This window comes from Podarcis melisellensis (genome assembly GCF_964234715.1).
Source record: "Podarcis melisellensis genome assembly, chromosome: 8".
Lineage (NCBI taxonomy): Eukaryota > Metazoa > Chordata > Lepidosauria > Squamata > Lacertidae > Podarcis > Podarcis melisellensis.
In genome coordinates, this window is record NC_138540.1 from 53,500,800 (window position 1) to 53,514,677 (window position 13,878).

Below are 13,878 nucleotides of genomic sequence, written 5' to 3' on the forward strand. Positions count from 1 at the left end.
GTATAAGAAAAGGAATCCATGGAATGGTTTGAGAAGACTTGATGTTGCTGAAGCATTCTTGAAGCAAAGCAAATACAAACTAACCAATTCCTGGATGGGTGACCATTGGGAGACCCACCTGAGAGAAAGGTAGGTGTATCAGAAGTATTTACAAGGGGCACTAGGCCTCAGCATTGGGACACCATACTATTCCCCTCAGGAAGGGGCAACGGGGTGGCAGGAATTTTTGGCAAATCTTAAGAAGCTGCCTTACAGTGAGTTGGACCATTGGTCTATCTTGCTCAGTATGGTTTACACCAACCTGGTGGGTTGATGGGAGTTGTAGTCCAACACCTGGAGGGCACCAGGTTGGTGGAGGCCTGTCTACACTGACTGGCAGAGGCTCTCCAGGGTTTTAAACAAAGTTTCCCATTCCATCCTTGGAATGTCAAGGTTTGAACCTTTGACCTTCTGCACGCCAAGCATATGCTCTACCACTGGGTCATTGCTCTTCCTCAGTTCTCTCACCTGGGATCCAGGTTGATCAGATTGTTGATGCTGCTGCTGCTTTTGTGATGTGTGTCCTTCAGACTTGCCCTTTGCCGTCGCCGTGCTTCCCCTATAGCCTCTAGAGATGGCTGAGAGGGGTCCTGTTTTGGACTCTGAACTATGGCTGCCTTCTGAGGTGTGCTTACCCAAAGCCTCTGTACTGAGCCTGTTATTCAGAGGCAGGGTGAGCTGCCCTTCAGTTCCTTGATGGGAAAGACAGATAGACAGAAATAGTTCCTTGATGTTTTACAAGTCAGAGAAGTGAACACTACTTCAGCATCCAAACTTGGCAAGGCGTAGTGATGAGATCTCAGTGGGTGAATTGGGAAAGGTTGGCCTCAGAGACTATGTCTGCCTGGCTACCCATTGCAGTGTCAGTATAAGCAAGGGGAGGGAGCACTGTGCTCTCTTCCACTAGGCCTCTTTACCCAGAGCCAGGTTTTGAGGGCCTGTATCTAGTTTGGGGCCAAAAGGTCAGACTGGGCATGTAGTTAGTGCAGCTCACAACAGCCTCCCTGACTGAGCTGCTAGAGGCCCTCTCAGATGTGGGGTTGCAGAACATTCACACTGAGGTCACTGTTGGGTCAGCTCAGGTCTTCATGATAACATTAAGGTTTTCCTAATTTGTCGCTAGGCAAGACATACCTTCAAGTAGTTTCCCTATGGGAGAGTATTTGGTATTTAATTGTTACATTTCTATCCCATCTTTTCCTCCAAAGAACTCAAGAAAGCATACGTGGTTCTTCCCCATCTCATTTAATTACCGCAACAACCCTGCAAGGTAGGTTAGGCTGAGAGATCATGACTGGTCCAAGGTCATCACTCAGTGAGCTGAAGCTGAGTGGGGATTTAAGTGGCCGAGTGTGGATTTGATCCCTTGTTTCCCAAGTCCTATTCCAATGCTCTAACTACTACCCCACCACTGGATATACTCTGCTGGAGTGAGAGTCAAGCTGGTCCTGAGAAGAGAGTAAAAGTTCACTGAGGATGGGCTATGGGGAGCACAGGCAAAGGCCAGATGGGTACTTGCCATGATGTTGAAGACCTCCCCAACCCCCACTTACCCCCCTCTTCATTTTCCCGTTGTGCCAGTTCAATTGCAGCTCGGATGCAGAGTTCACGAGCACGAAGCCCTGCTGAAGTGTTCCCATCAGAGATGGCTTCCAAGACCACAGAATCAATGGATAAGCAAGCAGCACTGTAGTGTTTGGCAAGGGTGATGGCTGCACTGGACTTTCCTAGAGAAATCAGAGACAAAGGTATTGCTAAACACACACACACTTTCACCATCCATCATTTATCAACATCCCTTTATATCTGGGATGGAGGGGCTTTCTCAGTCTAAGGGCCACATTCTCTTCTGGACAACTTTCTGAGGGCCATATGGCAGTGGGGGGTGGGGCCGGAAGCAAAAGTGGGTGGAACAATGAATGTGAACAGTAAGCCAGTTTCTACATACTCTCTCACTTACCCCTCTCTTCCAGAGAAGAAATAATTCAAGGACATAGTCCAGTAAGACAAAAACATGGGGGGGGGGGGAGAGTAAACCAGAAGGGCCAGCAGTGATGGATGGGTGGGGTCTGGGGAGAGTTCTAACGGGAGTTCTCAACAGACTCTCTAAAACAGGAGCATGGCTGCCTTCCCAGGGCAAATCCCCTCTCCCTGGCACCCGCCATTCATCAAGGAAGAACAAGGCAGGTCACTCTGTCTGCTCTGCATTAAGCGCACCTCTAGCTTAGCCCACGGTTAGCATCAGCCTTGGCAAGAAAATGCCTCGAGTCCTTCAGCTCCCAAAAAAGTTGTTCACAAACTAAAAAATATTCAGAAGAGAGCTGCAAAAAAACTGAGGATGACAGTGAGATCTCAGAGCACATGGTGGTACTCAGATGCCATCTGGGAGTATACAGTCACCACAGATGTAGCCCTGCTGCTCCGAGGTGGTCTCTGTACCTGTAAGGGGAGCACCATGGATGATGATGGCAATGCCCCTGCGGTTCCTGGCAGCCCGTCCTTCTGGAGATATATCAATGCCAAGGTGACGCGCAATGGCTTTTGAGACAGGGTTGTTGTCTAGCTCTCCCACAGCTTCCTTATTCTTGATCACACTTTGCTGACTCCCTCCTGAAAAAGAATCAGGGCTATAGACAGCTTGCTCAAAGGCCATATCCTTCAAAGGGCTTCAGAAAGAAAAGATGTCAGGTACAAATAGTACATCTTCAGAAATTGCACAGACCCTTTTATTTTCAAGGAGGAACAGAGGGTTGGCCAAATGGGAGAAATCCTTAAGCCCAATAAGGAATGCCACTCTCTCATCTTTGCTGCTGCAGATGGCAGGGGTGTCCGTGGCTTTTTTAATCCTTTACTGCAACAGACAGTATATATTTATACATTTGCTCTGGGGTTAAAAATAAATAAATCTAACTCCAGAACCTGAAATCTGTTTCAATGAGCTTATTTTGAACGCTTTATACTGATCCTGTCAGGCAGGGTAAGAAATTGTTTTTGTTTTAATTTATCACATTATTAATGTACTTGTATCTCTCTTCTTTCTATTGCTCGCTCTGTCCCTCCAGCCTCAACACCGTTTATGTGACTTCTTACCAATGCTGTCATGTGCATTGATCAAACACTGTGCATTGGAATTTCACCACAGACCCCTGAACATAACATGCAAAAAAGATCAGCAATAGCAGGGGAGACAAGCCAAGAGTGAAGCCTCATTCCTCTGTCAACATAGTGAGGGCCTGTGCACAAGCAATGGGTGGACAGGGCTTAAGCCTTTGTCCAATGGGAAAAGTCAAGATAATGTATTTCCACTACAACGTCTGCAGCTGCTTCATGCTGGAGAACAAAGTTTGCAGGAGATGGCATGCAACACAATTATGGGTCAAAAGGATTTTGTCAAGCCAGGTATTTTTGAGATTTAGAAAACATGCACTGGTCCACAATTTCAACACATGTGGAACCTAAACTCTCCTGATCTAGATTCAGGTAGGTAGTCGTGTTGGTCTGACGCAGTCGAAATATATATTTAAAAAAAATTAAATGTCCAGTAGCACCTTAGAGACCAACTAAGTTTGTTCTTGGTGTAAGCTTATAGATTTTCACCATGAGGTGGCAGCAAAATGTCACTATGTGGGTGTCTAAATCTTTCCCCATTACATCACATACATTTTCTTTTTTCAGTGGTGATGATGACATGCTCTTTTCACTGTCCCAGCAGACCAGAAGCTCTCACTCACCTTGTCCTCTGTCTGTCCCCTCCTCTTCCTCTTCTTCCTCCTGATCAAATTTCGATTCCACCCTGAAAGTTCTGGTATCCTCATTAAGGGAAAGAGAAGGATGAGCAGAGGCCGCCGTGGATGTTGTTTGCCCAGCACTGGAAGGGAGGAGCTTCATCCCATGATCAGAAATTAAAGCATTTTCTTCTTCTTCTACTAAAGAGGAAAGGAGGACAGATGTCACAGTGCATACAAGAGACACCAAGTAATGTACTGGTGGCACTTTCAGAAGTTCCCCACACTCGGTCTTAACCAAAGCAAACCAGTGAAGGACATGCCATTCTCTATAGACCAACCTTTGCTAACTTGGCACCTTCCAGATGTTTTTGCCACCAGCACCAATCAGCTCTTAGAAATAGGCTCAAAAACACAGAAGACTAGCTTCTAGCCTTCAGATTGTGTTGCCTGGACAAATAACTGCATTTATGTATGGCTCACCTTAACCAATTGTAAAATAAAATGGGCAGAGGTTGCTTTTGAAAGACACCATGGCTTTGGAATGAAGGGATAATGATTTATACCACCCACCCAGTTCATGCTCTATGTAGTCCATCCTGTGAAGGTGTGGTGATGTAGGGATTAGCACTGGAGGGGGGTGTTGGTAAAGGGAGAGGGAATTCAGTCGCAGCAGCCACGTCTGGGTGGGGAAGTAAGTCACAAGTCCTGTCAATGGGAAGCATCCAGATGTGCCAAGGTGGGAGAAGGGATTCCCCTGGCCTGGCACTTAGACCATACCCTTGGGCTGCAAATCTTTAAGACACATACCCCACTCCCAATTCAATAATCCTGGGAACTGTAGTTTGTAAACTACTATTCCCAGGATTCTTTGGGGAACCCATGTGTTTCAAATGTGCTTTAAATGAATGGTGTGTATGCAGCCCCAGAATTTTGGGGCTGCAGGGGGAAAGCAGTTGTGAATCAGGTAGGGCCTCCTTTAATACTGGAATAGGTGTAGTCAGATGATATGGAAGCAGTGTCTCAGACCTGACATCACTTTGGGTTCCCGCTTTAGGCAATGCTCCTGGATAGTTTGAGTAAACCTTGCAGAACTCTTTTGTCACATTAAATAATGAAAGTTGCAAGCACGGGGTTGTATCCAGCTAATTCCTACTCAGAGTACACATTGGCCAAAAGATTCCTGCATTGCAGGAGGTTACACTAGGTGACTCTCATGGTCCCTTCCAACTCTACAATTCTTCACCCACTGAAAGTAATGAACCTAAATTAGACATGTCCATTAACCTCAATGGGTCTACTGTGAGAATGACTAGCAAGGCATTATCCCACCTTTTCATTCCAGGAGTAGATGCAAAATCTAGAAATGAGCACAGCAGTTAGCTGGAATTAGTCAGTCCCCTTACACCCTCTCTGATGTCCAAAAATAGCCACCCCATGCAGCTGGACTCTCCAAAAAGCCCAGTCTCCTCAGCTCACCATTTTCCTGATTAACTGTCTCCTGGTCACCTTGAAACTTCTTCTGCTCCTCATAATATTCCAGGACTTCAAAAGGCAGCTTCTCCCCAGGGATGCGAGGAGGCAACAAAAGCATGTTATGGGTGTCATAGCCCTTCAACATCCGCAGAATCTAAAATCAAGCAGATATATAAGGATACAAAGAACTGTCTCATGTGGAGTCTGGCCAGTGCTCCATTAAGGCCAGTATAAATGATCCTGAATTGCTGCAGTGTTCGACTTGTAGAAGTCAGTTTGCCCATAACCTGTTAGACTTGAGCCCACCATCTGTTGTTGACACTGTACCACACTGTGGTACAACAGTATGATTAGCAGAGTATGCACAGCTAGAGTTTGCAGCCTCAGATGGGAGGAAGTGTGCTTGATTCTTACCCGCTCTTCCAACAGATACTGCTGGTCAAATTCCAAGGAGTAGAATTCAATGGGGAAGCTGCAAGGGTTCTTCACCACCACTTCAGCCTCATCCCCAATGGCGTAAGGCAAGAGGGGCCCAAGTTCCAGAATGGAAGGAGTGAACTCTAGACGCGGCTCCAGACCTTGCCCAGAGACATTCAGCTGCAGCTGCTGGGTGCTCTGGGAAATGCTCAGAATCAGGTAGTGGCGGTAGGATTTCTAAGATAACAAAAGTTGGAGAGATTATTTCACAGAACTGTAGAGATGGAAGGGACACCAAGATTCATCTCATCCAGGGGTAGGCAACCTAAGGCCTGTGGGCTGGATGCGGCCCAATCGCCTCCTCAATCCGGCCCACTGATGGTCCGGGAATCAGCGTGTTTTTACATGAGTAGAATGTGTCCTTTTATTTAAAATGCATCTCTGGGTTATTTGTGGGGCCTACCTGGTGTTTTTACATGAGTAGAATGTGTGCTTTTATTTAAAATGCATCTCTGGATTATTTGTGGGGCATAGGAATTCGTTCAGCTTTCCTTCAAAACATAGTCTGGCCCACCACATGGTCTGGGACGGTGGACCAGCCCATGGCTGAAAAAGGTTGCTGACCCCTGCTTGTCCAACTCTCTGCAATGCAGGATTCACAGCTAAAGAATCCCTGACAGATGACCGTCCAACCTCTTTTTATATAAGAAAGAAAGAAAGAAAGAAAGAAAGAAAGAAAGAAAGAAAGAAAGAAAGAAAGAAAGAAAGAATATAGAAAGGCCCAAGTTTAGCTCTTGCCTAGCAGTCGTAAGAAAACTATGCCCATGGATTCATACTTTTTGCATTGTCTTGCTCTACATTTGTGCTCAGCATAGTAATGTCAGCTACCCATCTATTATAATGCTGGGAGTTCTGGCCTCACTCTGTTATAACATTCTCTTCCACCACCCATGCAGAAGGCAGCACTTGATGTTTGATAACGCGGGCTTTCTCTAGCCCATGAAACCTCCTGCCATGAAATATATATTAGCCTGGAAGGTGTCACAAGATTCTTGGTTGTTTTGCTGGGCCAGACCAAGATTCCTCTCATCCCTCATGGCCTGTCATCAGCACTTTTCTTTCACCCTCTAAACTGGAAAAGCCCTCTTGGCTATCAAGGCTAAAGCTGTTGATACCTTATTTATTTGTTATTTGTCATTTGTAAAATTTCTTACCCATCTTTCACAACAATACAACATGTTGTTATTAAAAAACAGATAAAACCATTCCTATTATAAAAACAAGTTAAAGCGCTCCAAATGGAACAGAATAGTCACTTTCTCCCCAACTTGTTCTGGACCTAGCCTATTCTCGACAGCTTTTATTAACCTCATGTGCTCTATGTTCAATAAGGCCAAGCTCCTTCCCATGTTCTGATCCTTAAGGACTCTGGGTGAGCACACCACTGACCTAGCCTTCCATTCCAAAACATCATCGCTTTCAATGTTGTCAATAGCAGGGCTATCAATGTTGGTTCAACTCTAAGAGACTCGTTGACCTGTCTGCCAACATTTAAAAAGCTAAAATAATTCACACTAACTGTCACCAAATAAATCATTTAAATCATCACTCCCCACCCTCCAAATACTGACTAGAGAACTCTCATGTGCTACCATTGAACCCTCTTTGCAACGAGAGTTGCAACTGTTCAATAGCATGGACAGCATCCTGACCTCCTACCTCTTCTCTGGGTGCAAACTTGACTTGCACATTGAGCCTCTCCCCCGGAGCCAGAATCCCATAGGGAGGGATCATCTCAAAGACATTGGGCTTGTGTTTTAACTCACGGCGCATCTTCCGACGTAAGGCCATTGGCATGTGCTTGTCCACCTAAACATACAACAAACAATGACATCACTGAGCAACGGATCTCTGTGCTATTGTGAACAGACCTGTTCCCACCCTAACTGCATCTGAAATTCAGGTGCCTGCTGTCTTGTTACATGCAACAACCTGCTAGCCAGGTAGATGGACCAATGTTTCTTGGCAATTCAGTGCACCCTGGGTGGTGGTGCCCTCCATCCATAGGCACAAGAATAAAAGGTTTCCCCAGCTTAGGGTGACGGGGAAGGAAAAAGATGCTTTCCTCATTGCAGCAGCAATGCTCTCTGAGGAGAGTCTTTTACCTCACTGTTTTATTTTCTTTTGCATTCTTCAGTGGCTCAAGTGAGTCGGAAGCTGAATTGCCAGTTGTGGGCTTAACCAGCTGCAGGGCCTGCCTCTGAGTACTTGCCTTTCTGAACCTCTGGAGACCTTGCCTCAGTGCTTTATGGATCAAAAGGACTCAGCCTCAAGAGTAGAAAAAGGAGGGCAGATTCTGTCAGCTTTTCAGCTATCATCTGTAGCTACACCTTTAAGTACAACTTAATCTCAATCCAGTGCAAAGCTTCACTGGTCAGTTCCTGGAGACTGAGCCGCTGTTCAAGGTGCAGGAGAGGCTGACTCATTTCTGATGAGGTGGCAACCCTCGTGGAAAGAGCAGGGTGGAACCTGATGGTCAGAAAAGGGGAAAGAGAAGCCTGCGGCCAGGTTTACTTTACCTTTTTTATTTGCTCGCTGCTGGTGGCAAACCACTCACAGGTGACCTGGAGCTGGTTGTGAAGCTGGATTGTCTCGACTTGGCACTGGCCGCACTGAGTGGCAGCAAACTCCAAATTGTCATTGGACATGCAGAGAGATGGCATAATCACCATGGCACGTAGAGAGATGTTGAATGTGGGTCCGGTCAGGACCTGGAGAAAAGCAACAAACAGGACCTAAGCACCATGTGCAGGAAATGGGAACCTCTAACACACATACAGTGGTACCTCAGTTTAAGAACAGTCTTGTTTACGAACTATTTGGTTTACGAACTCCGCAAAACCAGAAGTAGTATCCCGGTTTGCAAACTTTACCTCGGTCTAAAAACGGAATCCAAACGGTGAGGAGGCGTCATTAGGGAAAGCACACCTCAGTTTAAGAACGGTTTCGGTTTAAGAATAGACTTCTGGAATGGATTAAGTTTGTAAACCGAGGTACCACTGTACGCTTAATGGCACTTGGGGCACCATGCAGGTATCAAATGGTGGAGAAATCATATATATGTGCTGCAGATTGAGCCTGGAGCTACAGGGTCGGTCTCTCCCCCACCACTCACAGGCCAGGTTTGACAAGTGAGCAGAGCTACAGTGGCAGATATGGGGCTCTCAAATTTCAGCACTGCCCTGTGCAATGCTAAAATTTGGCATGGCCCCACCTCTCACACTCCATTCTACAGCATTGTTATGTCCCAAAGGAGTGTTATACTCCAGGCCAGAGCACTTTTAAGGAGCCTGGTTTGACCAAAGAGAGCTGGGCTCAGTTCAGACAGAAGGAATTGCTCTAGTTATAAGGGCTCAGTTTGCCTATGGCACTTCTTGGAGCACACTGTCTGCCTTGGAGTCAGATGTGGCCTTCCTATGCCGTTCTTAGGAACACAGAAAGCTGCCTTATACTGAGTCAGACTATGGGTCCATATAGGCCAGTACAGTCAACACTGACAGGGATCGACTCTCCAGAGTTTCAGATAGGAAATCTTATCCCATCCCTATGTGGAGATGCTGCTAGAGATTGAGCTTGGGACAGTCTACATGCCAGGCAAGTGCTCTACCACACAGCTATGTCCCTTCCCTTTTACTATGGCCTATACAGCTGCCCTCCATAAATTCCCATGCAGTTGTCCAGTTGCTGGTCTCCCCTGCCCACCCATGTGGCTCCATAATTCAAGGCATGCTTTGTCTTAACTCCAAGGACTTGAAAGTGGATCATGGGAGGCCAGCTGTAGCTACAACTGAAGTGGGTGTTCACGGCTCTGCTTATGACTGCATTTCTTTCTGAAAGTTACATCCTAGCTGTGATGCATCATAAACTTTGCCTGCCTTGTAGGACATGTCAATTAGGAGGGCTGAACCCACTAGTTTCAGTTCCTTGCAGTGTCCCATTTTTCCAATTTCCCAAATTCCTTCCCCATCCCCAGCCTCAGCCAAGGGCCCCAAGGCAGTGCAGCATGGCGGGCCGCAAAATGAAAGGCACCTTGACTGGCAGGATCACTTCCACCTCTCCCAGGGGCTGGTTGGCACTCTGGGGATCAAATCGTACTCCAAATGTCTCTGTCTCACAGTAGGGCAGGTTCTTCACTCTGTCCAGCTCTGTGTCGAAACCTGGCTCAAAAGAGCAACAATGTCATTCCTTGCCAATTCAGGTGTGCAGGGAGGAATCAGCCATTGGTTTGTTTGTTTTCAATTACACTGACATGACACCCTTCCACCAAGGAGCTTAGAATGGCTGCACAAGGTTCTCTCTCCACCCTTTTTATCCCCCATACCCAGGGAGTAGGTTAGGCTGAGGAAGCCCCTGGGGTTGGAAAACTGGAGGCAGCGCAGCCATGTCAGGCTTGCCTGCTTGGTACAATTTCCTCTGAGAGAAACTGAATGTGGGAAATTAGCAGCCAAACCTAACAAATGCATATTCTTGCTAATTAGCATGAGATGGGGCTACGTCCACATAGCTGTATTGCTGATAGGCAAATCTCAGACCATAGAAATACAATTGTATGGAGGGCTCTGTGTAGTGTTATTTCAAGAATTTGGGGCTGAGGGAACCACTGACCACCTTCACAGCAGTCAGATGAGCAGCCATTCCAACCATAATAATCTTCCCAGCACAGGGCAAACTGAGCAGGATCAGATGTGAATCCTGACAGGGCCATCAGTCTGCAGATGACACACATCTCCTTCTCTCTTTGGTCTTTGTGCTTACCCATACTCTGCCCATAGTGGGCAACTGGATGCGGAAGAAAACCTTATTTGGAAAAAAGTGTTCAGTGTCTGAGAGTAAAACAATTGTGGTGGAAGTGGAAGGGCTTGTACTGGTGGCAAATTCATTGGGTTTTTAATATATTTATATATGTTTTTCCCATTCAATTACTGATCAATCAAGTTTTCAGGATAGGCTGAGCTAGAAATGAAAAGGAACCAGATCTCCTTATTACCTGAGTCCCGCAAGTTCCGCCTATCTGCATAGAAGGACACAGGAAACTGGCCAGTGTTGGTGATTTTGATAATGTGGGTCCGGACGGTGCCCAGGATGATGTAGCCAAAGTCTAAGATGTACTCAGGGAGTTGTGCTCTGAAAAAGTAGCAACGGCTGGTTGTAAATAGATGTTTGATGCTCAGCTGGATAGCGAGGGCTGCATTTTCAACAGGACTTTGAGGATTTAAGCATTTCACTTAAGTGCCAGAGCATACTTATGGCAGAGGGAAGCACAGCGGAAAGTAACATTGTGCCAATCACAGAAATGGCACTGCAGCCCTTTGGGAGGGGATTACTTTTATTATCCAATGAAGTTGAATGTTGGAAGATACAGGAAAGGTAAAAGAAAATGCTTCTTCACGTAGCACTATTAAAATATGGAACTTGCTCCCATAGGAGACAGTGATGGACATGAACCTGGATGGTTTTCAAAGAGGACTGGACAACTTCATGAAGAGGAAAGGTTATCAGTTGCTACCAACCATGAAGGCTATGCTCTGCCTCCACAGCTGGAAGCAGAAATACTCCTGAATGCCAGTTACTAGAGACCACAGGAAGGGAAAGTGATTTTGTGCTCAGATTCTGCTTCAAGGTTTCCCACAGGCATCTGCTGTGAAAATAGGATGATAGACCAGATGGGCTGTTGGCTGATCCAGTAGGCTCCCCTTATATTATTATTATTATAGTTCAAATGTAGGTAGATTCAAAACAGCTAAGAAGACCTGGACAAGCCATGGGTTAACTCCCCATGCATCTCTGACAGGATTCTATGCATCAGAGTCTGGTGGCTTGCTACAGATTGCAGACTGTCCAAATAGAGATTGCCAGCGAAGCCAAGAAACTTCACATGGTGAAAGCTTCCCCACTTCCCAGAGGCAGAGGAAACTGGGTGGATTGGGAGGACCAGGCAGTTTCCTGAGATTCTCCACTTATTTCCAAGTACTCAGGTGCTGGGAGTCCCCCTCATAACCCTGCAGTCTGGGGAAATGGCCATAGGGAGGAGATCTGCACCCACTTGACAAATCTGCGGCGAATTCGCTGGCTGATGGCAGGGTCCTCCTTTGGGTCACGGGAAAGCTGCATCTGCTGCTCCAAGGCATGTTCTCGAACAAGGAGCCTCTCCACCTCCAACTGCACTTGCATGGCAAGCTGTCAAGACCAAGGAGACAGTCAGCCAACCTGACCCCAATCCTGTACAGTCCTTCCTGCTTCCCCTACAGCATCAGCACCAGAAAGCTCCCTTTTCTATCAGTTGCTTTTGATCTACTGGCCTCCTACACCTTCATGGTTGCCAATGCCCATTTTTGCCCTTCTGAAGAAGCCATCTGCCATTTTGTGCTCCTGCTCAGCCCTTCCTTCTGCATGTCAGACCTGTGTGGCTTGCATGGCTCTTCCAGTTTTGGGAAGCTTTTAATGTTAATAGACTATTGTATTTTAATATTTGATTGGAAGCTGCCCAGAGTGGCTGGGGAAACCCAGCCAGATGGGCAGGGTATAAAATAATAATAATAATAATAATAATAATAATAATAATAATAATAATAATAATTCCAGTTCCCCCTGCCAATGTGTCCCAGGTCAACTCCAGCCCTCCCACAGCCCAGCCCAACCCAGCCTAGCTCACAAGCAAGCAAAGGAGCTTTTAATCTTACTACAGAGTTGGATTCCTCCATGGTTGGGTCTGTGCCCACTGCCTCTGAGTTACTGATGGAATCTTTGTGTGAATCCTGCTCCATGCGTTCCTTGACTTCTCTTAGGAGGATGCTGTACCGGTCATTTCCTACAGCAAGCACAAACGGGTGAGAGTTTGGACCAGGGATGTAGCTGCACTTTCCAAGGAAGGTGGAAGCTCTAGGATACTAACCCCTACCTTTAACATTTATGGGTAGATCCACGCAAATTCTGGGGAAGATTCCTTCTCCTTTCAGGGTGATGAGTTCTGGATCCATGTGGGCCACCTGGATCTGGAAGGTTCTTTGGAAGACCTCCGGAATGCCAGGCAAATAATATACCTTCAACACCTGCTCCTTCCCGGATTCAATATAACTCTAGGAGATACAAGTGGGAGAATCCTGAATAGGTAACACTGCTCCTTACCAAATAGAGGGCTGAGCAATCTTGCCTTCATAGAATGGTTTAAGTGGACAGCCTGGCATCTTCTTTGTCTTGGGCACGGACTGGATCAGTGAGAAACATTATGTTAGCCTGTTAAACAGATGGTTGTGTAAACTCTTGCATTGTTTTTTAAATTTAGATTTCCCACCAAATAAAAGCCAGGTTTAGTTACCAGAGACATCATGCAAATTAAGCACATTTGCTTTTGTTATTTAAATATACAGAAGGATTTGAGCTTTCAAAGAAATTCCTAAGTAAGGATTAAAGGAATGGAAAGAGATGATGGCATGGATAGTGTGGCATCTTCACAGACCCAGTCCCAGATTGATGGACTGTGCCAGTGTCTCCAGTGTCTCTAGTCTAGGGGCAGGGTTGCCATCTCCCCACCTTTTTGAATTTTATTGTTGCTGGAAATTTTACTTCTTCCCACCCAAGATGAGCAGGGACAGGATTTGGTGGGCATCTCACAGGCCTGCGCTAAGAAAAGTACAGGCTTACCTGGTGAGGCACCAAATAACTAAACACTTAAGGGGCATTTCCCTCCAGTTAGGAAAATGGTCAGTGCTCCCCTCTCTTGTTGTGAAAGAGCAACCGGCTCAATGCTGACCCAGCTACAATAAAGGAACCTAGAGCAAGTAGCAAAAGAGGAAGGCTCTCCACACCAAAAACCTCCCTTCTGACATCTGTAGATGGACTTCACCTTGCACAGAGGGGCAGGGGGGGATGTGCTGCTCAGCCTGATTCTTTGTGAGATGAATGAGTAATCTTAAAGGAAAGCTCTTTCCAGAGAACAGACAGACAGAGAGGCCCAGGAAGGAAGGAAGGAAGGAAGGAAGGAAGGAAGGAAGGAAGGAAGGAAGGAAGGAAGGAAGGAAGGAAGCCTTAACTTAAAAAGGGGCTTCATGCTTGAAGGCAGATTCCACCTGAATTCTAATGACACATTTACAAGAGCCTGCCTTGCTTTGCACAATCTGCACAATAATTCAAAAGTCAAAATGCATAAAGAAGTGACCCTTAA

The 13,878-nt window shown here is 46.3% G+C and overlaps 1 protein-coding gene across 2 annotated transcripts in view; it reads right to left on the reverse strand.

Moving 5' to 3' along the window:
* HYDIN (HYDIN axonemal central pair apparatus protein) overlaps positions 1–13,878 on the reverse strand; it is a 130,185-nt gene that overhangs the window by 50,657 nt on the left and 65,650 nt on the right. For both annotated transcript variants that reach the window (XM_081921078.1, XM_081921079.1), the window contains 13 exons: positions 12,616–12,793; positions 12,398–12,525; positions 11,761–11,894; positions 10,705–10,841; positions 9,747–9,874; positions 8,237–8,428; positions 7,377–7,526; positions 5,655–5,894; positions 5,244–5,394; positions 3,771–3,965; positions 2,479–2,649; positions 1,593–1,766; positions 508–731 (listed from right to left, as the gene is read on the reverse strand). In XM_081921078.1, the coding sequence (XP_081777204.1) occupies positions 508–731; positions 1,593–1,766; positions 2,479–2,649; positions 3,771–3,965; positions 5,244–5,394; positions 5,655–5,894; positions 7,377–7,526; positions 8,237–8,428; positions 9,747–9,874; positions 10,705–10,841; positions 11,761–11,894; positions 12,398–12,525; positions 12,616–12,793 (2,202 nt within the window). The remainder of the gene's footprint in view (positions 1–507; positions 732–1,592; positions 1,767–2,478; positions 2,650–3,770; positions 3,966–5,243; positions 5,395–5,654; positions 5,895–7,376; positions 7,527–8,236; positions 8,429–9,746; positions 9,875–10,704; positions 10,842–11,760; positions 11,895–12,397; positions 12,526–12,615; positions 12,794–13,878) is intronic.